General features: G+C 43.4%; 1 protein-coding gene across 1 annotated transcript in view; it reads left to right on the forward strand.

Annotated features, from left to right (window-relative positions):
* Positions 1-1,074: 1,074 nt before the first annotated feature.
* TNFRSF19 (TNF receptor superfamily member 19) overlaps positions 1,075-25,385 on the forward strand; it is an 81,786-nt gene continuing 57,475 nt past the window's right edge. The window contains exons 1-2 of the mRNA XM_018572005.1: positions 1,075-1,255; positions 23,677-23,770. Coding sequence (XP_018427507.1) covers positions 23,696-23,770 — 75 coding nt within the window. The 5' untranslated portion in view covers positions 1,075-1,255; positions 23,677-23,695. The remainder of the gene's footprint in view (positions 1,256-23,676; positions 23,771-25,385) is intronic.

Genomic DNA, 25,385 nt, shown 5'->3' on the forward strand with positions numbered 1-25,385 from the left:
CCCTGTGTGGGTATAGACCGGGGACACACCTGTGTGGGAAAAGACCAGGGACACCCCTGTTCGGGGATAGACCGGGGACACACCTGTGTGGGTGACCCTGAAAGCACAAAAGTCGATTGAGCCGGATGGAAAATGATTGGCTGCAAAGTGACTGCGTCCAATCAGATCAGTCTCTGTTTATGTGTTCTAACAGCTGTGGGTGCCGCGGCTGAATACAATGGCCAGCACTGAAGATTCCTCCATAAGGGCCCATTCACACCACATCCAGATTACCTCCAGACCAGAATGTTTCCAGACCCAAAATGCATCACAATGTATCCCTATGCTATTTTTGGCCTCTGTTCCCACCAGCGCAGTCCGTTCCAGACCAGACCAGAAAAATACTGCTTGTCCTATTTTTTCTACGTATCAAAAATGCCTCAAATCGCATGGAACGCACCTGTAAGACCATTTTAAGTTAAAAAAACCTGAACTGCATGAGTTTCTGCACATGTCGTGCAGTGTGTTTTGCTGTGTTTCGGGCAGGTTTTTTTTTTTCTTTCAGCCTAAAATGGCCTTTCAGTGCATTCCAGGGCGTTTGCATGTGTTTTTGATGCATGCATTTTGGTGCATTCCAGAGCAGAAAAGTTAGGGCATGCTGCAGTTTTTTTTACATGCTCTGGAACTGAACGCTGCGGTGTGAGCTAGAGCCCAAAATACCATTGGAATACATTGGACGCAGTTTTGATCCGTTCTGTAACTGCTCCGCATCTGGAACGCGTTTGGTGTGAACTAGCCCTTAGATAGGATCGGTAATGCATTTTGAAGAACGCGCAGCCAAAGTGTGACTCGAAAAGACATACTGAGGACCCATGAGAGTGAAGCGTCCATATGACAAGGACTGGTGGAGGTTTTCTTTTGTATTTCTATAATATCTAACGCCCTCAGTGTACATGACCGGCAGCAGAGCACCAATGACCCCCTTCCATGGCAAAGTCACCTACACCGACCTGCGATCCTCTACTCTCCTCCAGAGCCACGCCCCTTCTATACTAGCCGCGAGCTGGTCACATGACAGGGGGACCCGGGGAGAAAGGCGGAGGCGTGTGCGGTGGGCGGGGTCTATCTCCTAGGAGACGTCGCTGAGCCCCCTGAGCTGTCCCGCTGCTCTGGCAGCTCTTGCAGTGCTGCGGGCGGCCGCTCTGATGGCAGACGGGCAGGCTGTGGCTGTCATCCCGGAGATCTAGTGCAGGAAGATCGGGGCCGGCTGGACAAGGTGGGCGGCTGTCTGTGTGCGGTGAATGAATGTGCACGGTCCGGTTCTCGCAGGGATTAGTCCTCCTGAGCGGGCTGCGGCAACCTGTGGCTCTCCATTGGAATTGCAGACATCGTGCATGTCTATGGCGATTACAGGTCCGCACATCGGCATTGCCATTCATCTTCATGGAGATGGAATAGGGCGATAGTCTGTGTGTATGGCTGCATCGTACGCTGCGATTCATTCAGTACGACCAGCCTGTGTGGTGTGTATGTCCAGACATCGTACGATCCATGCTCTGTCACTGGAAGTGAATGATCATCATTTTCTATGGATTCATGTATCATATTCGTGTGTATTTTTCATGCTGTCCGTGGTGGCATTGCATGATCAGATCTTCAGCTGACCACACACCTTACAATCTGATAGTAGATCTAAAGGATATTGTACAATCAGCTATGTAATGCAGGGGGGCTGCCTGATTGCATTCAAATTGAATTATTTATTAAGGTTTGTCCTCAGTACATAGTTTTTGTAACTCATCAGATTGCATAGTGTATGACCAGTCTTAAAGTACAATCTTCTTTAAGGGCCAGCTGGAGTGGATACACATTGGATATAGCAGGCCCTTATATTACTGAACCTCAGCACACACATTGCAATCTGATCGTACACTCTCTTTTAGATCTGAGTAGTGCAAAGGGCTTGTCTGATTGGTTACAGACTGGTTGGTTGGTAGGTCATCATATTCAATAATTCTGGTATATCTGAAGTTATAGTACAGAGGTCGTAACGTATATGGTGCCAGCAGATCTCAGTAATGGACCTCCACTACATGTGTGATTCAATCTGATACTGTGGATGTGGACTGTCCGTGGCTTGTGTCGTCCCCCCCCTTCATGTGTCAGAGCGACAAAGTCTTTGAGTTAGAAGGTGTAATACCTGCACACCGGGTGTCAGATGATTTATAATCCCAACATAAGAGAAGACCTGCGGCCGAATCCTGAGGTCAGCCTACATGGGTACAGCACGGCCTGGAAACATTGTCCCAGACATCAGATGTGACCTGTGATTATAATAATGTGATGGAGACTATTCCCTGGGGGAGAGTGACATCCTAGTCATCACTGAACACATTTCTGTACCCGGGACGATAATAAATACGGATCATCGGTCATTATACGTGGTTGTCTGGTCCCACGATCCTGCCATTGTCCAATCGTTTATATCTCCAGACTCTTCTTCATATGTAACATCCTTCACTGTCAGTGATCTGTCTCCTGATGATCAGGAGGACCATGGAGGACAACTCCTAGCATGGCCTCTGCCAGGCACTAGAACACCCCCCAGACTTTGCTGTATGTACTCCCCCCCGACCCCGCTCAGTACAGACAAGTGTGACGGCTCTGCATTGTCTGCACTGTATCAGCCAGCAGGTGGAAACTATTGTGTTTCTATATCTGCCATAGTATCATGGTGTTGTGTATATTTACTATAGTATTGTGTTGTTTCCTATATTTGGCATAGTGTAGTGTTGTTTCTTTATTTACTATTGTATCATGTTGTTTGTATATTTACTATAGTAATAGTGTTTGTTTGTTTTGTGGATTTTCTATAACATAGCGTTGTTTCTATATTATTGTATTGTTTTGTATATTTGGTATAGTGTAGTCTTGTTTGTATACTTACAGGTCTATTTACAAAAGGGTGAAGAGTTTGGAGAAGGCAGGAGAAGTGACCAATCTAGGACAACATAGCTGATTTGGACAAATTCTCCCGTTCTGCTCACTTTCCAGTCCAGCTATGTTGTCCCAGATTGTTCACTTCTCCGGCCTTCTCCTAACTCTTCACCCTTTTGTGAATAACCCTGTTGGTATTGTGTACTGTTTATATATTTACTATAGTGCTTGTTTTGTATACTTTCTAAAACATTGTGTTTTTGTATATTTGTTATAGTGTTGTGTCTATATATTCTATAGTATTGCATTGTCTTTCTATCTTCTATAGTATTGTGTTTCTCCATGTATAGATATATTGTAAATGGGGGGGAAAGAGAATCATGCCGCTCTCTATACTGTACAAGTTATGCGTTCACCCAATAAAATATGTGTAAAGTCAACAAATGATATTTTTGGATAGTGAAGGGCTACTGCTTATTTATTTATTTATTTTTGCCATCTGTGTCCCATTGTGAAGATTTCTCCTTACTTACTGTCCAGTGTACACAAAAGAAAGCAAGAGGAAATGTCTCCAAAGTGAGGAAAATCTCCTTGGATTGTCACATAGTTACGTGTCCCTATTTGCAGATTTCCACTCTATAAGGGCTAGTTCACACCAAGTGCGGAGCAGTTACAGAATGCATCAAAACTGCGTCCAATGTATTCTGATGGCATTTGTGGCTCTAGTTCACACCAGAGCGTTTAGTTCCAGAGCATGCGGAAAAACTGCAGCATGCCTTATTTTTTCTGTTCTGAAACGCCCCAAAACGCATCAAAAAAGCATGCATACGCCCTGGAACGCACTGAAAGACTATTTAAAAAAAAAAAATTTAAACGGCCCGGAACTTGGCAAACAACACTGCACTGCATGTGCAGAAACTAATGCAGATCTGGTCCGCATTTGGTGTGAACAAGCCCTCAATGTTTCTGGTTTGCTTTTTCCTCACTTTTGTGTCACCAGGACCATTCGAGAGGATGACTCTCCCCAGCGGGGACACAGACAGCACTGGAAATTTGAGGGGAGTTTCTAACCCTTCCCTACTCTAGTCAAATCTGAAAATCATCTATTGGGCTTGAATACACATTATGGGGATAATATATCTGTGATCTCCCCCATGGAGTTTTTTTTTCATGACTTATTGATGAATAGAATATATAAAACATTTTGTTTTTGTGCTTTCCCTCATATTTTGTATTGTGCTTTGATCAGATCAGACACTTGACTCGCATATCTTCACTTTGATGTAAGTCCCATGGTGGCAGGAGATGGGTCTGATAAGGGCCCGTATATGGGCCCCGAGTGCTCTATCTGTTGTTCTGCATTGTTTTGTACTTCTCTACAACTTCTGTGCGCTTATCTGTAAATCAGGAGGAGCTGGCTGCTACTTGGAACGCTTGCAAGTGTTTCTGTTCTGTGAAGAAAGGAACTAAAAAGACTTCAGAAGCCAAGGGTGACTTTTGTGAGCAATGCAGCACAGTCACCAGATGTCCCTGTCTTAAAATTTGGGAATATGTACCTGGTATTGGAATTCACAGAGTCTATAAAGCAGGGGATGTGATTTTTTTTTCACCAGACATTTGCCGGTGGAGAATGAATCACTGCCATGTAAAACACATAGATCTGGCAGATTCTCCACCAGAGAATGTTTGCTGAAAGTCACATTCACTGCTTTATATGTAGACCCCTCTTATGTATTGCCTAGTGACACACTACTTCATTCTGAGCGTCTGCTTCCATTGGAGTTCTGATTATCTGCAGATTATTTTAACTCATTGAAAAAGAGGGATTTACATGTTAAGATCATGTTTTCTTCATACAGAGACTGCTTGTAACTGATACTTTTTATAGAAATCTATTTGGTGATTTATTCATATCATAGCTGTGATTTAAAGGAGTTCTGAAGTCCCAGCATATCCTATCCTTATATAACACCAGCAATGTAATAGGACTACATACTAGAGTTGTTTTTGATAATGCAATCAAAGCTTACTTGAAAAATGTCCTTTTTATGTAGTGAGTGCTGCCTTCCGCCTGCCCATCACTTCCACCAACTTCCTGGATTTCCAGTGTGCTTTATGTCTCTTTCCCTGCTGCTTGATGTGACGCAATCTCCATTTCTCATGACTACATATCCCATCATGCATTGCTCCCAGCAAGAAATGATAATGTTACATTGTTCAGACCTTGAGTTGCAGTTCAGAAGGCAGGCTCTCTGAGAGCTGTGACACAAGGAAGTACATATTCACAGGGCTGAGTGAAATTGTGCATTGAGGAAGTCCATCCTATGAGCATCTTCAAAAGTAAACTTACAAACCTCCTAGATGGATCTGGTTATTAGGAGTGGGATAGAACCTATGGAAATTTAATATAGAAATACAGATTTGTTTTTAGTTTTTGACCATAGATGCCATTTAAAGTGGAGCTTTCCTAATAGCTGGGGCGGCCATTGTTGACTGTCTGAAAATGTAAGTTGCTGACCTAGCACAAGTTGGTATATAAGGAAGGCCAGAATGTAATTCTTCTTAATATTAAAATGTGTGTGTTATATATATATATATATATATATATTTCGTTTTTTGGGAGGGGGGTAAGGTACTACAGAGTATTAGTATCACTGCCTGGCATTTGCAGCATGAAAATCCTCCCTCGCACAATTTGTATTTTTAATTCCCTATGTACATACATAGAGCCGGGTTCTGGCTGGTCACATGACAAGCAGGGTCCTTCTTCATGTTTGGCGTTGGCAGTGGGTGGTCCCTACTGCTGCACAGATCGGCGCTCACAGAGTTGGTTGAATGGTGTTGGGTATCACTCAACCTGAAGGAGGACCTGCTTCTTAGTGCCTTATAGGCGATATGCAGTAAGCCCCCATTCACACCTGAGACTTTGGTGACTGGTTCTACATGGTGGGGAGATAAAGGAGGACAGTAATGCTCACAAAAGGGGACGACCCCTAATGTCATTGGTTGCTAGGAATGCCCGGTGGATCCTAGCAACCAATGACTGCAGAGGAGGAGCCCTCACATAATTGGTTGCTAGGACGCCAGTGGTCCTAGCAACCAAGGACAGATGAGAAATGTGGTCCAGACATGGATTCATTTGCTGACCTGTGCCGGGCAATGGCTCGCATCGCATGCACTTGCCTTGGAGTCTGGTGGATCCACTGTCAGCTGGTCGTAATGGAGTGCAGGCCGCGTGCTGCAGACCAAGGGCTGGATATGGGTCGTGGGACATAAAATGCCCAAGTCTGGCTTCAAGTCATGCAAAAATAACTGAATCCAGAAATGGCCGCACTCCAAGGGTCTTCACGGCAAATAATCCTTTTTTTTTTTTTTTCAAAGGTTATTTTTGTATGTAATCCACAGCAAACCCCGCTCAGATTCCAAAACTGGCTTGCACTATGATTGCATTCCAGGCCTTCACCGAAGACAGAATGCAAGCAGAGATTATCTTGTTTTTAGGTCTTATCGGTGAGATAAAAGGATCAGCAGGAATCGGAGACTGTTTTGTAATTCGCAAATATGGATATTCCTGTGTGCATATAAAAGAACCATGCATAAAACAAAGTCTACTGGTTCTCTTAAAGAAGCCACCACACTGGACTCAAGGTCACGTGACCTATGTTTAGACGTTAGTCATGTGACTAGTGTTCAGGCAGAGTTTCATAATAATATTCTTTGCTCTAGACCAGTGGTTCTCAACCTGTGTAACCTCAGGACCCACATTTGTCCTTGGTCATTAAGGACACGGCATTGCAGTACCGTGTGATCAGGTGCGGCCGATCGAACTGTGGGTGGGAATGAATGGCAATGCAACACACCTCCCACACCAGAATGCGCAGTAGGTGCGATTGCGTGGTAAAGTGAGTTGATTGCATGGGACTGTGCTATTAACGCACTGTACTAGTGTGAACGGCCCTCAAAAACACTGACGGATAACAACAGACACATTCTCACCCACACATACTGCGCTAGGTGGAGGCTTAGGAGCCTCTCAACTAAAAAAAAAAGTGGAAGGCATGCTGTGACCCACTAAACACAGGGTTGCGACCCACTTTTGGGTCACAACCCACCAGTTAGGAAACCAAGGATCTAGACGTCGCCAGGAACAGATCTTCCAGAATCTAAGGCTATCCTTGTAAATCGGAAACAATTGGCTACAATGCACTGATCTCCTATTCTGTTGTGATCCATTTAAGTAATTGTATCATAATCGGATCCATGGAGACTGTATACTGAATACTACTTAGATACACCACTTCAACTACAATATTTCTTCATAAGCGTGACCTAGAATAATTTCCTTCCTCTACTCAAGCAGTGGCTGATCCTTTTTAGCTGCACTGAGAGATCCCCTTGTAATGATGCGTGAATGCCATTCATTGGGGTATTATTCTGAGCCCAGGCTGCTATAATGACTCCCCCCCCCCCAGGGGGTGTGTCCATGACAGCGTGGACTCAGGGCAGGTAGGCTGAATGACACTGGACTTCATTCAATCCAGAAGACCGGTGACATCTAGCGGCAGAACAAAATGACTGCAGGAGGCATCTTCAGATTTAAGACGAGTATTGCTGCTAAAGCTGCTTTTTATTTTTTCTGATCTATTAATTTTTTTTTAAAACCAAAAACGATATCTGATTCTTGGTCCACGTCAACATTTGAGTCTACTTTGCCAAAAATACCACAGATCCTGCTATCAGCAGTTTTATTTCATTCCTCGCAGATGTGATCTGCGTTTTTTTTCTTCTTTTTAATATTTGAAAGAAACAGAGTTTTCCCTTTCATGGTAAGATGAATGGATTTTCTGATCCATGGGACTTCTTAAAACAAGCCAGTCATTTTATCCTCATAAGTCGGTCAGGCCAAGAAAAAAACAAAAAACTATGGTGGTAAGCCTGTGGAGACGTGAAATCTTTGTTCCCTTATTGGCATGGACGCTGTAAATAGATACAGAATGGTAGTTCTTCTTGCAATTGGATATGGTTTAAGAAATATGTAATTGAAAGCATGAATAATTGCGCTCAGGCCAGCGCTGCAAGGGTTACCTGGAACGCTACTGTTCCGAGTCCGGTACGAAGGGAACAAAAGGCAGATGTGGAATACAATATAGTTCAGTGCTTTCCTCTACATCCAAGTGATCAGAGGGATTTATATCAAAGACACATCTAAGGGCTCAGCCTGCAGATATTTTGGCTTTATGATACCACTAGCTGTGATAAGTAACTCATTTAGCTGAAGGTTAGATTAAGGATACATCAAGTCAGACTTTTTAAGGGGCTGCAGTAAAGCCAACTTATGATGAAATGTGTCCTAACAATGCGATCCTGAAGAGGTTTTGGGCATTACTTGCAGATGTATCCACTCCCTTCTTCAACCCTTTCGATAAGTTAGAAATAAAACCTCTACGTTCTCCAGGTTTTCATGTTATCACTCGCTGGATCCTATACTTATTCCCAATACACATGGGCCTCTATTAATTCAAAATTTGCATAGCTTATTTGTCCGATGAAACTGCATGCAAATAATTCTGTGCAAGTATGAATCCTGTACTGTCCACTAATTCACATAGGGGTCTTATTTAGAAGGAAAAAAAAAAAAATTGCCCAGCTTAATTTGTCCAGTGAATTTGCATGTAAATTTGTGAGTTAACCAGCTGTTGGGAGAATGGAGCAAAAATTAATGTTATTACTAGAGGTGCACCGTAATAGAAATTTAAAAACCGAAATAAAACCATTTTTTTTTTAAAACTAAAATGTTTCTTATTTTAATTTTTTCAAAATGTTTTAATTCATTTTTTATAAACTTTTTAATTTTTTATATTTTTATTCTTTTTTTTTTTTTTTTTTTTTATTTAAAATAGAAAAAGAGATTTGAGAACACTGAGTCCTCAATTTCTTTTTCTGTATCCCCAGTTATAAATGAACATGAATCCTCTATACTGAGTGTTCCTGTACATGAATAACTTGAGAAAATAGTATATTTACTATAACCACAATCATGAATGAACATGAGGTGATGTAGATCACTTCCCATTCATTCATAATTGAGGATATAGTCAACATACCATGTCCTCAATTATCTACAAACGCTCAACGATCACCGATCGCTGAGTGTTTGCTCTTGCTCTCCTCTCTGACACGCTGTCATAGGAGGCTGAGCGAGCGTTGTAGGGAGGAGCCCAGCCCAGCCTCCTGTGATAGCGCGCGCTATTTCAGCCCCCACACCGCTATGCCGGACTGTGATAGGCGGCTGAGCGCTGTGGGAGGAGAGACTTCTCTCCTCCCCGCTGGAACACAGAGCAGTGCCCAGCGGGGAGGGAGAGAAAGAATGGATGCACCGATGTATCGGCGTTTAGCCAAAAGTGCAATTTTCGGCCGATATGTTTCGGCGGTCGATATATCCGTGCATCCCTAGTTATTAGTGTAATTTCTCTTTTGGTTGAATGTTCTTCAATAGGTTTATTCCTATAGCGTGAATGGGGTAAGTACTGCATTATGGCCACTAGATGGAGCTGAGGACAATAGGCAGTAAACACGTTAGTAATGAGATACAAGTGCAAGCGGTAGAGAGTGCGCATGTCAATTTAACCATTGTTACCCATGTAGTGTCACATTTATGTGATCATTCTCTCAAGCAGTCTCTTAAAGAACTCCAGGTTTTTTTTTTAAATTAAACCTTTCAGGGGGGCTACCCCATGCACTGAAAAGGTTAAGTACTCATTTTGGTCTAAGGGCGAAAATAAGAAAGAAGATACACTCACCTGATCCTCACGCTTACAGCAGTCAGCACTAAATCCTCTCTCCCTCCACTCTGACTGTGGGATGTCCCTCGGCATCCTCGCATCTAATGCAGGTCAATGGACCTGCATTAGACGTGATGCGTCAGTGAGACTTAGACCACCGTACCCCCCAGGAAAGAAAAGGGTGTGGGGACTGGTCTAGCAGCCAGGTGTGATTGAGAATCAGGTGAGGTATATTTTATATCTCCTAATCATTCAACCAGAAGAGAAATTACACGAAGAACATTTGTTTTTGCTCTATTCTCTCAACAGTTAGTAAACTCACACAGAGCCGCTTTATTTCCAGTTTCCCTGGACTAATAAACTCTGCACATTTTTTATACAAAAACCCGCCCCCCATAAACAACCCCATACTGCTGACGTTTTTCCTGCTTATTGATAGGCTGACCGCTCAAGCAGAGCAACATCTTCTTTTATTTCTTCATAACGGGAAGTTTAGCAGCAGCAGCAACGTCTTCCTGATCATGATGATTATTGCCGGTCTGTTTGACTTTTTTTTAATGTTTGTCTGTTTGTGACGCTCACGCAGAGGAATCCGGTAAATAGATAATAAAGAGTTTGTAAAGCCAAAACCTTTTGTTTTTAAGTTGGGATAGAATAGTGAAGGGTTGGGGCCCCTGCCAGGTTCTTTTTGGGGGGATTCAGCCTTTCTTCTTTGCCTTGAACAGAGAGTAAGGGGAAACCCCAAAGTTGTGACAAGTACAAGTAGCCAGCTTAGGGTCAGGAATACCCCCAACCTATGATTGGTCAGTGATGGTGATCGTATACCATTACTATCCATAACGTACATTGATAACACTCATTGCCACATGCTGCAGACCATCTTCATTTTATCACAGCTTGAAGGGATACAAGCATTTTGCTTTTGTATGTCATGTGAATTGGTAATCTCTTTCTGCCCTTGGGGTGAGGACACGCTCTTTGGGAATAGAGTTCCTACAGATGAAAACCACATGTGCATACAATCCTCGCTGTGCCCACCACTGCAAACTGGACAGTAACTTTCCATGTTATGAGACCTGAAAGAACAGAGGTCCAAGGTTATGGTGTATCACACCAACAAAACAATGCTTTAGTTTCCTCTGCCGGGTGATCACCCCGGCCCACTCCATGGACGAGTTCCAGATGCCAGCAAATTCAACATCTTCTCGGCCAACACAGAGCATGATCCACAAATGATCATAAAAGAATAAAGCTGTGTTAGTGCAGATCAAACAAAAGGATATCGGAACATAAGAACAAAAATGTATATGTTGCAGCTTACCTTTTGTTGTGGTGGCTGCATTAGTTTTCTTCTTTTCAGGCTGAGAACATTGCAGCAAGTAGAAACAATACATGTTGATCTTGCCAGAAATGCTGCGGCCTTGTTACTTCCTGTAGAATTAACTGAAATTGAACTGACTATTTTCCGAGCTATATTCTGTAGACTACAAACTTCCCCTGTCCCCGATTTATAATGAGTAAGGAAGTGCAGAAGACGTGTTTGTGGTCCAAATCAGGAGAAAGGCCTAGGTGATAATCTTCCATGGATACAGTGAAGGTTTGAGCGTAGTCCCCCAGGAACAAGAAGGGTGTTATTTGCAGGATCCCCCGTTAACATAAAGGGGGGAATAAAGAAAACATAGGTTGGATTCACACTGTTGTGATGCCTTGACACCTGTCTGTTAATGTGCGTTCAGTTAGGGCAATTTAAAAATTAACCGTTGCAGTGGGGTTACCCCCGCACTTGTTTAGGGTTAACTGCTCGTTTTGGTCTTGGGGTGAAAATATACTCGCCTGATCCTTGGGCCTGCTGCAGTGACCGCTAACCTCTCTTCCCCATCACTCGCATGGTGGAATGTCTCTCTGCATCCTCATGTCTAATGCAACTGCATTGGATGTGATGCCGTCATGGGTCCTTAGACCCCAGGAGTGAAGAGGCTGCGAGGACCGGTCTAGGGGCTAAGCATTATTTTTAGATTGCCTGGAGTTCTCACGTGCCCCACTCAATATGGCCGCCGCTTGAGTGGGGCAACTCGGATTAATAACGTGCTGGATTACTGTCATCCTAGTTAATTTTATTACTTCATTGCTGTGCTGTATGTGTATAGGCCAATGCCTTGGCTGGCGCTCGTGCAGAGCAAGTTTCTTGGGCAAACCTCTTTAGTTGTAACGAAACTGGAAGTCAGGCGGTCACAGAACTCGATAAGTTCTCAGTATTGACAGATCACCGTCGTGCATTTCCATTCGCCCCTGTGAATGAGCCCTCAAAGATCCCCGCCATTAGTGGCCCTGAATGCTCTGTGGGGCCGAGGAATATGTGCCAAGTTGCCTATTTTTCACCTGTGGGAAACTGGGAAAAAATAGACGGATCAATTTCTGAATTTTGGGCTTGGCATAAAATTCCATAGAAATGGCAAGCAGCCACATCTTGCTGTATCCTTTAATTATGTGTAACAGCGGCTTTGTCAGATTGAAATGTGGAAGCTTAAATTGGGGTGGATTTGGCAGCAGCCGGCAAATCTTGTGTTCAGTTTATAAAGACAGATATGATAGAGTGATCCAGCTGCCTGGATGAATTACAGCGAGAGCTCCTAATAAAATTACTGGTGTGATACAATTAGCTTCAATGTAGCTGTGATTACTAGGCGCTGCTCTATGATACCAGCATATGTCTGTATGAAGGTGAACCCAATCACTAAAATCCCATAGAAGCTTAAGGCCTCATTCACACACAACGCAAGCAAAATTGTATATAGCGTATATACGAGCGTCTATGCGCGTATATGCGTGCACTATATGCAATCCCAGAATCCATCACTCGTAATGGAATTTTGAATGTGCTGTACGCATGTACGTGTGTATATGCGCGTAAACACGTGTATGTGTGCGTGAATACGCAGAAATACGCTGCCCGGGCGCATCTCTGTTCAATTCTGTTTTTGCGCATATATATGCTATGCAAATATACGGCTCCATACGCGGCTATGTGTATGGAGCCATTTATTTGCATGTGTTGCATATGGTACAATACGCATGTACGCACGTATATATGCGTGGCAGTGTGAATGAAGCCTAAAACCCAAAACCACATTGACAAAAATAAATAAATCTGGGGCCTCAGCATGTCAGGGCTCATACACATGAGTGCAAATACATGCGTATAGGCATGCAATGTAAAATACATGGCACCCTGGAGCCCCAGCTGCTGTCCATAGGAAGGTTTGAACAGAAAATGCTGTACACCGGTATATGCATCTAAACACCAATACGAGCATTTGCATGCGCAGAGGTGTAAGTTCCTGAATGTGAAACTTGCATGTTTGGGAACTTATGCCCATGCGCGTGTGCATATAAACACGAGTACCCAAGTACAGCGTTTCCTTTTTCTTTCACAAAGGTTTTATTTGGTTTTTATAATTTTTGTTTTCACATAAAGGTTACAATCAATAAGAGAACAGAAATAGGGCATGCAAGCCCCGCAAAAAGGAACACAAATTGAAAGTATACAGTCATAACATTGTGCAGCGCCCTGCAAACTGTAAAACCAATCAACGAAACAAGCGTCAAAGATCATTATAGGCGTAATAAAGAGGGTAGTGCTGTCCAGTTATAGTGGGTAGGACCTAAGATGACATGAAAAGGAGCATCATAGGGGGTGCTTATCAGGTCCGGACCCTGGGTATCATGGAGTAGAGAGCAAGGAGGTGGAACAGCGTTTCTTTTTCAATATATTCCTATGCACAGAAAAACGCACATCTGGGACTTCCGGGAGACACAAATACAGATCTATTTTAAGCTGTATGCCTATATGCCTGTATTTGTACCCATGTGTATGAGCCCAATCATGCTGAGCCACGGATTCTTTATTTTTTGTTAAAGGAGAAATAAACTTAAAAAATAACAATGTTAGAAATTAGAGCTGCTTCTAACTTCTACTAGTTTTGATTTCTCGAGTACACTGTACGGTGCATGCGCCATGCAGTGTACTACCTCCGGGTCCTTCCCAACATCTGTAGTGTGCCAGAAATGGAGACTGGTGCCGAGGATGATGTAACTCCAGTGCACATGCTCCAAAGTTTTGCCATCACAGGCAGCTCCGTGATCGGACAGAATGACGGTGGACCCGGAAAAAGAAGCAGAGAATATCGTAGAGTGGATGGAGTACCTGGCTGCCTTTGGTGATGCAAATGTAGCAACCGGACCGTTGTGGGAAAAGGGATTCACAAGATTCACTGTGGTTCAGTAAGCACAAAACCATCTCTCGGTGGTCAGTGCAGTTAAAGAAGTAGATCTGCATATTAAGCAGAAAGCATGCTGCCTCTAATAGCGCATACTAGCTTTAGATATTACAGTAATGGTGATGGGTCTTGTACAAAAGGACGTCCTCATTAAGCTGTGCCTAGGTCAGAATGACGTCTAAGTACCTAAAAGCCTATTCACATTACTGCGCTATAACACATGGTATCCCTGTTAATGTGATGCATTGCCATTTATTCTGAATTCCACTGCAATATACCTTTCCAATGTATGTGCTTTGGGGCAGCAGTTCAGCCATACAGCACTGGGGTCCTTGGTTTGAATCTAGGTTTGTCTAGGACACCATTTGCATGTTCTCCTTGAGCTTGCTTGGGTTTCCTCCCACCCCATAGACAGGCTGGTAGGCTAATTGGCTCCTGGCTACATTGGCTCATGTGTGTATGCATATGAACGAAGGACCTAGGATTGTAAGCTCCTCGAGGGCAGGGACTGATTTGCAGCCTGCATGAAAATAGCTGGTGACCCTGCCATGTAGGCCCCTTGTTCAGACACTTCCTGTTATTGGGTGTCATGTGCCTCCCAAATGTGCTTTTGTATTGTCACACATGCCCTGGTAGAGACTCCGGGCTTGTTTACACCATAACATGCATGTTCTGGAAGCGTTTCTGCATATGTGTTTTTGATTCATTCCAGTGCGGGTTTTTTTTTTAAAGTTGGTTTTGCATTGAGTTTAAGTGGCTTCTGGTGTGTGCACATGCGTTTCTATTCCAGTGTAAAAAACAAACAAACCCTGCTGGACTTTTTTTGAAAGCTCTGGAACTGAACGCAATGGTGTGAACTAGCCTCATTGGAAACTATTGGAATTAATGTGATGTGTTTTTGGTGCGGTTAAAACAAACACACTGGTCTGGAGATGGTGTGAACAAGCCCTCCCAAGCGGCTGTATCCGTATTCATTGCACAGGCCCACCACTGGCACTATTAGGATTCCTGCAGAATCGGACGAAATTCAATCCGTGTGTACCCAGCTTTAGGCCACATACTTGCCCATTTTAATGTTTAGTCAAACAGGATCTGATCCTCTTGACCATGTCTGCATGCTTTATGTATTGTGCTGATGTTATATAGTATTACCCTTTTGTCCTTCCCTGGAAGCTATAAAAGGGTTATGTGGGGAGGTGAAGAGCTGGGGCAGCACAGACAGTAATTAGACACTCCCCAAGTAGGCTATGATGTGCAAGGACAGAGGGGGCTGTGATAGGGAATTGACTCTTCCTGAGGAAGTCAAACTTTCTAGCAAGATGCAAAAGGCACATTGTAAATAAATAAAAAGTAATTTATGGAAATGAAAACCACTGTAAGTAAGCATTTATAATATTTGATTTTTCATTGACTTAATTCTGTTGTGTTTTTTTTTCTTTGACGACGAAGACTCCTTTTATCCGTTCTATTCTAATATCCTTAGAGAAAAATGTACTTTAAAAAAATATGCAGACTGACCCGAAAAGACAAAGTTGTCCAGTTTTAAGTGACACTATGCAAAAGGTGTGTGTGTGTGTCTTTTGCATAGTGTCACTTCAAACTGGACAACTTTGTCTTCTGACTTCCATCTGCATATATTTCAAGTATATATCCTGTTTCTTCCATGAAGTAGGCTAAAAGTCATTTCATGGTGTATTTTGACCCATTAAAATGCCAGAAGCACATTTCTATAGGATCTGATGTTGTCAGTCTTGAACGTGGCATGAATGTACATGATCCCCAGTTAATTAAACTTCTTGAAAATGATTCCATAAATGTATTCGATTGGAGTCCAAATGTCACCAGAGATGTTGAAAAGATTTGCAATTATAATGTTATCTGTTGCCAATTCAGTTTTCTCTGCTCGGCGAGATTATGTCACTGTGTTCAGCAATGACTACGCCTTCATTTGTCTACATAATGAGCGTGTCGTTCTTGAAGGGTAACTTACAGTATGTATGGTTTGGGGGAGTTTAAGAGCAAGGAGTAGGGCTAAACTGGTATAGGAACTATGAAAAAATAAAAGGTCTGTCTGCCTCTTGTAGCATATTAAAGGAGTTGTAAAGTCCCAGCATATCCTATCCTTTATATAACACCAGCAATGTAATAGGAATACATAGAGTTGTTTTTGATAATACAATCAAAGCTTACATGAAAAAAAATCCCTTTGATGTAGTGAGTGCCGCCTTCCGTCTGCCGGCAGTTTTTTACCCTACTCCTTTTGCAGTTGAAGTTTGTCGAGCCGAGTAGCTTGAACAGGGTCACCCATGGTGGATGGATTAACTGAAATGTACCAGTATGGCAAGTTTTATACAGTGGTGAAGCTCATCTAGGAGTAAAATGCAATGATATCAAGGAAAGCTTTCTTTCATGACTTACAAGATAGAGGGCTGAAACAAAGGCCCGGTATCTGCTGAAATTTCGTTTTTGGGATCATTGACTACTTGGCTTGTGGTATTTGTCCAATCAATGTTTCTTGGCTATTGGGCAGAGACAGCCATCTTTTGAGTTTCTTGGTCTTCCATTAGACTCTGCATTCTCTAGTACAGTGGTTCTCAACGTGTGTAACCTCAGGACCCACATTTGTCCTCAGTCACAAGTTGCGACCCACTGAACACGGGGTCGCGACCCACTTTTGGGTCACGAACCACAAGTTGAGAACCATCTGGTGTCCTCTACTAGAATCACCTCTGTTATACAGTACCCTTATTTTCCTGGTCTTAGTTTGCCTTGGACTATTGTGGTGATGTGTAAAGAACCTTATGAGATGGCTGTTGGTACTGATGGTGAGGGGAAGAAAATAAGTGGCCAGTAACTATACACGAAAGGCTTCCTCTTTGCGCGACCGTCTAAAGCAGTGGTTCGCAACCTTTTCTAGGGCCGGGACCCCTTGGTAACATTTGCTAAGTTGTGGTGACACCCAACGGTAAAATTTAGGGATGACGCGGCTGCTGCAGTGACATCTGGCGTCGTGGCGGGAGAACCGACACTGCAGCGCTAGGAGAGGTGTGAAGAGGACTCGCCTAGCACAGCAGAAATCACACAGCGACACACAGGTTGAGAACCACAGCTATAGGCAAAGACAGGACCGGGCTCTGCAGTTGGAACTAGAAGAATTGGATTTAAAGTGTGTGGCTATATAACGTATGAGGTACATACTCTGTAGTACGGTCACTGACAGAGCAGCCCATAGAGGTCAGTGTAAAACGTGAGAGTTAACCCTGATAAGATATACTTACTTTCCCTCCTCCAGTCTGTACTCCTCCCTCCACACTCTACTATGCTGGAGGACCTTGCAGTGTGTCACAGTCATGTTACCAGCTCCTGGGGTGGGCAGGGCTGGCTGTGCTATGTGTATGCCGTACACATAGCACAGAATAAAAAACCAAAAACCCACCATAGGAATGCATAGCTAGATTCCTATAGGCTATTTCACTTTTCAATAGCCAATAGCAAACTAGCTATTGTACCCGCCCTATGCTGCTGTCAATCACTAGAAGGGGACCCAATGGAGAACTTCAGGTCCCCCTCTGCTGATTGGCAGCAGCACAGGGGGGTACAATAGCTAGTTTGCTATTGCAACGTGAAATAGCCGATAGGAATCTAGCTATGCATTCCTATGTTTTGTTTTTTTCTGACTGACGGCGACCTGCGCCCAGATGTCAGAAAAAAAAAGAGCAGAGAAAGGTTTACTCTGCTCGATTGCGCAGAGTAAACCTTTCCGGGAGGAAGTGTTTCTCTCCCGGGCAGCTGGGAGCCGCCAGGCGACTCCTGGGAAATCATCATTCGACCCCCGACGAGGTCGCGACCCACAGGTTGAGAGGATGTGGATGAGGGTTCTGAATCTGCCGTTGGTTTATTTACTGTACATGTTGGAGTCTGGTTTATTGAGCACAATAACTTAGGTTAGGAGGATCCAAAGTAAAAGAACCAATGGGATTGGGGGATTTGAACACTGCCTCATCATCAGGGCTTGAGGTGCTGTTTAGAGGACTGCGTGTTCGCAGGACTTTTCAGGGTTCAGTAAAAACGTTGCTTCTTCTTCTGACACAGGCTTCAGCTGTAGGTTGTGGAAATGCCTATAGACACATGTCCACTGTGCATAATGATAAATGCAGCACTGCTTGTCTTAGGCTGGGTTCACACCTAGGCGTATCGAATATGCGCGTTTGTCGCGTGTTTCGTGCCACGCATTTTTACCGCGATTCACGGTAAACGCCCACCAAACGCGTGTTTCCGAGGGCTACCTGGCTGTATCCCAATGGATACGCGCGGCAAATACGCCCCAAAGAAGCTCCTGTACTTCTTTGGGCGTAGGGCGTTTTGTAGCGCGTTCATACAGCCTGTAATACGCCCAGGTGTGGACCATACCCATAGGAAATAATGGGATTTCTGTGTTTGAGCGGTTTGCAGAGCGTAGGAACGTGCTACAAAACGCCCAGGTGTGAACGGGGCCTTACGGTTGGGGAGATTCTGCAACTTGAATTCTGCAACAACTCTGCATCCGATACGATTTTGCTAATTTCAGCAAACTCCAACCGATCTTTTTATCCTTTGTCACTATTGTCGTTATGCTACAGGGTTTTATAATGTCCATCATCCAGTTTAATTATGTTTTGTTATCTGCAGGAGATGAGGAGCTTGTTTAAATGTTTAATAGCCTTTTGTTCCTCTTGTGGGGTGGGGAACTCCATTGCCTGAAAAGAAATACCTGTTCTCCTAGCCTTCTGGCTCGGTGTCAATGGCCGTTGTAGCGATAGCCTGGGGAAGTAAGATGAAAGTGATCATTATAAAGCAAATGTTAAAAGGCTGAAGCTATCCAGGAGCCAGCCAGCAGGAGAATGCTTTCAGCTGCAGGTCTTGACACTGTGCCGAGCAGTCTGAACTCCGGGGCCTTTCAGTTCTGACCTTGCAATTATCTAAATATGTAGATGTGAGACTGCCTCTCTCTTTTATGTGTGAGAGAATTCTCCTGGAAGGAAATCACTACTCGTAGATTAAATACTAATAAGCCAGTCTCTCATGGTTATTTTAGTCCACAATAACGGTTTGGTATTTTTACCCTTTTATATATATATACGCTTTGTTTTTATTATGTCTAGGGAGTATGTGGTTCTCACACTTCCCAGGGTTGTTTGGGAACAATTTATTTAGTCCCGTGCATTGATTTTGTGGCCCTTGTGTTTCTTTATACACAGTCAGAGTAAAAGGCAGCTACAAGCAGCAGGTAAAAATCGCTGATTGTGCTGCTGATTTGATCTGAGTACACCTTAAGCTGGCCATACGCTGTGCGAAGTTCAGCCGGTTCTTGATGATCTGGTCAAAGTTTGCACAGTGGGTGCCCCTGTTGGCACCCTTCTGCCCGGCATCCATCGATCAGAAAGTTAAAGGAGCCAGATGGGAAAATCTTGGGGCGAACAGTGACGGCGGCCAATCAGCTGGCATCACTATTCGAGTATTCTGCCAGGGGCACGCCTGCCGCTGTCAGAATACAGAGATAACAGGGTAAAATTCCTCCATCCATACTACATAACGTGGATGAAGGAATCTGTTATATTTAAAATTTAAACAGTGTATTTTATGCTAAAACAAAGTTCAGAATGAGTTTTCTCATGATCATCACCTGCAATATGATTGAGTAGAGCTTTGGCAGTGCTTCTGGACTGTGCAGCAAATCTGTGCCGTGCCACCTTTCTCCCTTTTTAAAGTAGAACTGAAGCCACACTTTGTATTTATTTATTTTTTAAATATTTATTTTTTTGGCTAAGGTAATGGAAGGTTAAAATCCTTGTCCAGCTTTTTTTTTTTGCCATCTGTGTCCCATTGGGGAGATTTCCCTTCACTCTCTGTCTGATGGCCACAACAGAAAGTAGAGGACATACCTCCAAAATCCCTGGTGGTCAGCAGGGTGACCAGAACTAATGTCCCCATTTAGAAGATTTTCCACCTAGTCCTGTTCTGGAGACGACTTAAAATTGGGGATTTTATTTTGCCTTCACTGAGATCACCAGGACAAATAGAGAGGGTAGATTTCCATAACAGGGACACAGGAAGCAATAAAGACCCGACAAGTGTTCTAATCCCTCTCCACGCTAACCGAAAAGTTTTAAAAAAAATGTCTCTTTGCACTTTAAGCTGGCCACCCACTGCTCGAATTTCGGTCGAGAGTCCTTGGCAACCACTGCTCAATGTCCTGCTGACTAGGCCGAAATGTGAACTGTGGGTTGACCCTGTCTGCACCATTCTATTCCACTTTTTTTTTTTTCCAATCGACCTTTGTCAAAAGAGCTGGCACGAAAATTGACGGCCCAACAGTGGATACAACTATTCGGCTGCCGTTACTGTTTGAGTATTCAGACAGCTGAGATTGTCGGCTGTCAGAATACAATAGCCCAGCAGGGAAATCAAGCATTTTTCCCCTCAAACTATGAGTGTATGGTCAGCTTTACTGCTACACTTCGCACAGTGTTTCCAGGAATTTGGGGGCAGGTCGTGCCTGTAAACCTTTATGAATCCTCATTAGAGCATGAGATTGTCTCTAGAAGGGCAGAGTGATTGTGCCTGCCTAGAAATTCAGATGGGTGGAGTTGGGAATCCCAACCCTGTGGAATCGGAGGATCAGAAGTCCTGACCCTGTGGAATCGGAGGATCAGAAGTCCTGACCCTGTGGTATCGGAGGATCAAAAGTCCTGGCTGGTGATAAACCAGTCTACTGACAAACAGAGAATTGTACACAGTGCCTGATGATCTCAGCTTTGTTCCAAGATAGAAGGAATATCCCAGGGTGGGTAGGCATTGCCCATTGCATTTCCATACTAGATTTTCAAGTTATAAGGTACCTTTTAATTTTCCAGAGTCCTCTGTAGCTTATGGACCATGAAATGGCTGATTGGCACAATTAAGCCATGCCGTGAACTATTGCCATGCCTGAAGGTTTTGATTTTTATCAGTATGTTGGCTACGCGTACCTGAATACTATGTAAGGTATAAGTAAAGTAGATGTAACCATAGTGGTGGAAATGTTTTCTCAAACGAATTACATTCTAACTGTGGCTTTCGTGAAATGTGAATCTTGAACAACATTCGTCAAGTCTCTGATGGCATTTGCTAATGATCTGATGAAATTAATTGTATCAACGTCACTCAGTACAAAATGCTAACCATGTATATGCAGCTTAGGACTGTTCTTCTCTAGAGAGCCCTAGTATCCTCGGATTGAGGGGTGCGCTATTCTGAAAACAGTGACTTCTATAGTAATTAACTCTGGAAGTCTCTCTCTCTCTCTCTTGCCTTACCACTAGCCCATTACTGTGATGGATGGTCCTTCTAGATCAGCCTTTCTCAACCAGGGTGTGCCATGTGGCTTTGTCAGGGGTACCTTCAAATTTTTGCTAAAGGCGAGGACTTTGATTTGAAGGGGACTGGTGTGAAAGGAGCACTCTGATGTGAAGGGACAAATTCCACTTTTTTTTTTTTTGCCTGGCGTCCCCCCTTAAAATCCATACCAGACATCTGTCTAGGATAAGGGTCTGATATTGATTGGGGGGGTGGGGGGGGGCACGTGGTGTGTGGTTTAAAAAAAAATAAAAATAAACTTTTGTTTTATTTTTTTACATTGTAGACTCTGGTGCCCCAAGATTTGACATACTTTTAAAAGGTGCCATGACTGAAAAAAGATTGAGAAACACTGCACTAGATGGCAGTCGGGCATCAACTTGTAATGCTGCTGTTTGCACATTAGAAGACCCTTTTCAGGCATCCTGGGGCTAGAGAAGAACATACCTGGTGGAATACAAGGTTCATATCAGGATTTTTTTTTTCTTAGGCTTGCTTTTAAGCCCAGCTTAAGTATTATTACATACACTGAAGTTTTTAGAGCACACTTTACCATGCCTTAGGTGTTCTCACCCTTTGATGAATCAGATCCTTATCCTGATATCTCAGCAGTCAGACAACAGGAACATTCATTGTAGTCTGGCATACAGTTTTGAGAATACTCTACAAATCTTTACAGAAAATACACTTATTTAAAATGAAAGGTTTTCATGTAAAAACTACAATAATGACCTAAATATATGAAAATACCTCATATTAGTGTAGTAAGGACATTAGAATGTAATCTTCGGGGAACAGGGACTGATGTGAATGGATGTATGCACTGAGTGAAAATACAGTAAAAACAAATGGTTTAGTCTATACAGGGGCTAGACGTAGCCACACATCTGTCATGCTTGAAAACGGCATAAATTAGAATAAAAATGTGTCGTAACCCATGGTAAGAAATATATATCGGCGTTTAGCAGTTATGGGCAGTTGGAGCACCAGATGAGGTCTATGTGGTTGTTCTAGTGTGTGCATGGAAGTGTATATGTACACAGAGGAAGGAGTGTCACTGGTGTGGCTATATTCACTGGTAGCCAAAGAAAGCAAGAAGTGGGGCAGAAGCACCAAGTCTGCTGGTTTAAAATGTGTTGCCTTCCTTAAACCGTGCGGACAAACCGATCTGAGTGGCTGCTGTTTTTAGTTAGTTGGATTTGGTGTAGTCGCATATTGAGGGTCTTCAGCTGCCTTGAGCATGTCTGGGCTTCTGGTATGGTGCTGTACCTTTTAAAGAGAACCTATCGCCAGACCATAAATTTCAACTGAAATCGTCCCATACAATTTTATATCTACATTGAATGTATTTTATGCATGTTATTTACCTGTTAGTCTCCCTTGTGTAGACATCCAGAAAACTCAGACTACTGCTGGATGCCACCATGTGATGTCGGCAGACAGAACTGCGTAAAGTGCAGTGCGCTTGTGCAGTGCACTCTCTCCCCTTTAGCAATGGTGCGTTAAAAGACTGCGAATGCGCACTGTGCTTTCTTCCCCTCTGAGCTCCGCCACTTCTGTAACGGAGGGGAGTGAGTGCACTCCACATTCATATAGTTTGAACAAACGTGTTTATTCTGTCTTGGGGACGTTCAGGTGTGTCCTACAGTTTACAGGGATGGAGGGGGATCACCTGCCAGGGAGTTTGTGGTCAGGCCGCACGCAGCCCCCAGGTATGACATGCAAAAGGATCTTTTTTTTTTTTTTTAAAGGTACAGTGATTTGTAATCTAGTGCATGCTGGGATGCATGAGGGATTTTTGGGAAATGTGAACTATCCCTTTTAAGGAGGAAGGGGCTGCCTTCAAGATATGCCTGCTCTTAATGTATTCATATCGTGTAGTGCTGGGGAGTCAAATTTTCAATAACAGGACAGGGCAGCAGGGCTTCACATGAAGTTGCAAATACCTAAAACGTATAGCCATCAGGACAAAGCATTCGTGGATGTGAGGGAATATGTAGACGCCCCATTCTGTTCTATTTAAATGGGACTGGTTGCCTTTCCACCACAGTTGACAGACAAATGTCTTCTGGGCAGCTAAGGGCAAAGTAAATGCCTTGGCGCTCATCCACAAAAATATCAATATCCACACAAATCTAACGCAGGTATAGCGACACTCATGGGCCTTGCAGGAGAGATAAGTCAAAGCATCGGCATTTATTTGTCAATGTTTGAATGGAGCTCAGTCCATCCTTTATCTTTTTATTTATTTTTTTGGGTGTGAAGTGTGTATTAAGCTGTTTGGTTGGAGTTGTCCTTCTAATCATCAGTACTTTTTGTTTTTGAAGGTACCGTAGCACGGCAGCCATGAACAGTCCTGCGTCCCAGAAGAGGAAAGGCCTATTTCTGTTAAAGATGCTGTGGCTTTTGCTGACATGTCTGGTAAGTAATCCGGGAGAAGTTTGCTACTCTAGCATGCTGTGCTGAAATCCCTTCAGGTCTCAGATTCCGTTGTGTAGATTAAGGCTGAATTTACCCTTGCAGTATAGTCTGTCACAAGTCAGAGAATGCTGCTCATCAGCAGTCCAGGGGTAATCACATGGCGTCTTGTTCAAACACGCTTCGCATAGTTGTGGTGTTTCTGCATAACACATCCAACGACTTCAAAGTCTCTCCATTTAATGTTGTGTTTTCTCTTTAATTCAGTCTAGATACCATGTAAACTACAGAACTTGTGTGGTTCAAGCTAATAATATACTGTCAAGTTTAAGGCTTCTATATTATTGTGTCTGTGGATTTTCTTTCCATTTGTTCAGATAGCATCCTGTATTTTGGCTTTTTTGGTTTCTTATTACATGCCAGCAAGTTATTGTTCTACCAGTTGTGTGTGCAAACAACAAAGGGCTTCACCGCTTCATCCAACAGCGATCTCTTCCGCCTGGGTATATGTGGGTGCCAACCTGGAGCCGTCCACGCTCTAAAATCGCAATGTAGTACAGATAGAGATCCCGCACACTGCCGTTCACCGCTTGTATGCCTTAATAAATAAAAATCCATTATTAAAGAATCCCCACCAAGCAGCCGTCCGCCCTTTGCGGATTTCACCCTTGGATCTCTCTAACCCTGTAAGGGTGAAACATGTAAGTGGTGGGTGCCTGCTGGATGGGGATTCCTTCCATGGTTTTTATTGATAAAAGCATGCAGGCGGTGTGCGGCCTCTCTTTTTACTACATTACTGTTATGCCAGCTTTATGGCTGGTGCACACCTAGGCGACTCCTGACCGCACGGCAATTGTGCACAATTCCGAGCGTATTGCCACGCGGTCATGGAGTTGCCCAACACAGACGGTTGCGCTGTGGGTGCCATTATTTTCTAAATGGCACTAAATGGCTAAAACAGCAGTGCGTTGGGTATCGCAAAAAAAAGTGCATATTCTTCCCAGAAAGATGCTGCTACAGGTTTAAAAACATACAACACTGTGCGTAGATGTTTTGTGGTATCAAAAGAAACTTTAATAAAGATGTATAAAATGCCTTCACGTAGCGTAGGTATTTATTGGGCATGTACATGGCGTTGTCGTAGCAAGTAGTACTAGATGGGGAGAATATAAACTAGAGTGGGGTAGGATGACTGCTTGTCTCATGTCCATATGAAACAGCATGGTCCATGCTGGAATTCAGCTGTAGCACCCGGTCTGCACACTGGACCAGTATAAACCTGTTAGTTCTGTGATTACGGCAACCTGGGATGTTCCTCCTTTTTGTAGGTTTGATGGATAACTAAACTCAAGAATAAATATATTTCAGCTTAAAAAAAAAAAAAGCATGTACGTTTTTTCTGCGATTGCCGCGCGGATGTCACCCCATTAAAATCAATGTGGACGCGCCGCAATGGCTGTCTGCATTGTGCAGAACCGTGCAATCCCGGATCGCTCAGGTCTGTACCGGACCTGAGACACTGTAGTCTCATTCGAATCCTAATGCACACCTGTTAATGCACATTGCACGTCTCATTAAAGGGACAGTACACTTAAAATGTATTTTTTTTTTTTTTTTA

This window comes from Nanorana parkeri, unplaced genomic scaffold, assembly GCF_000935625.1.
Source record: "Nanorana parkeri isolate BGI_ZX_2015 unplaced genomic scaffold, ASM93562v1 scaffold1897, whole genome shotgun sequence".
Lineage (NCBI taxonomy): Eukaryota > Metazoa > Chordata > Amphibia > Anura > Dicroglossidae > Nanorana > Nanorana parkeri.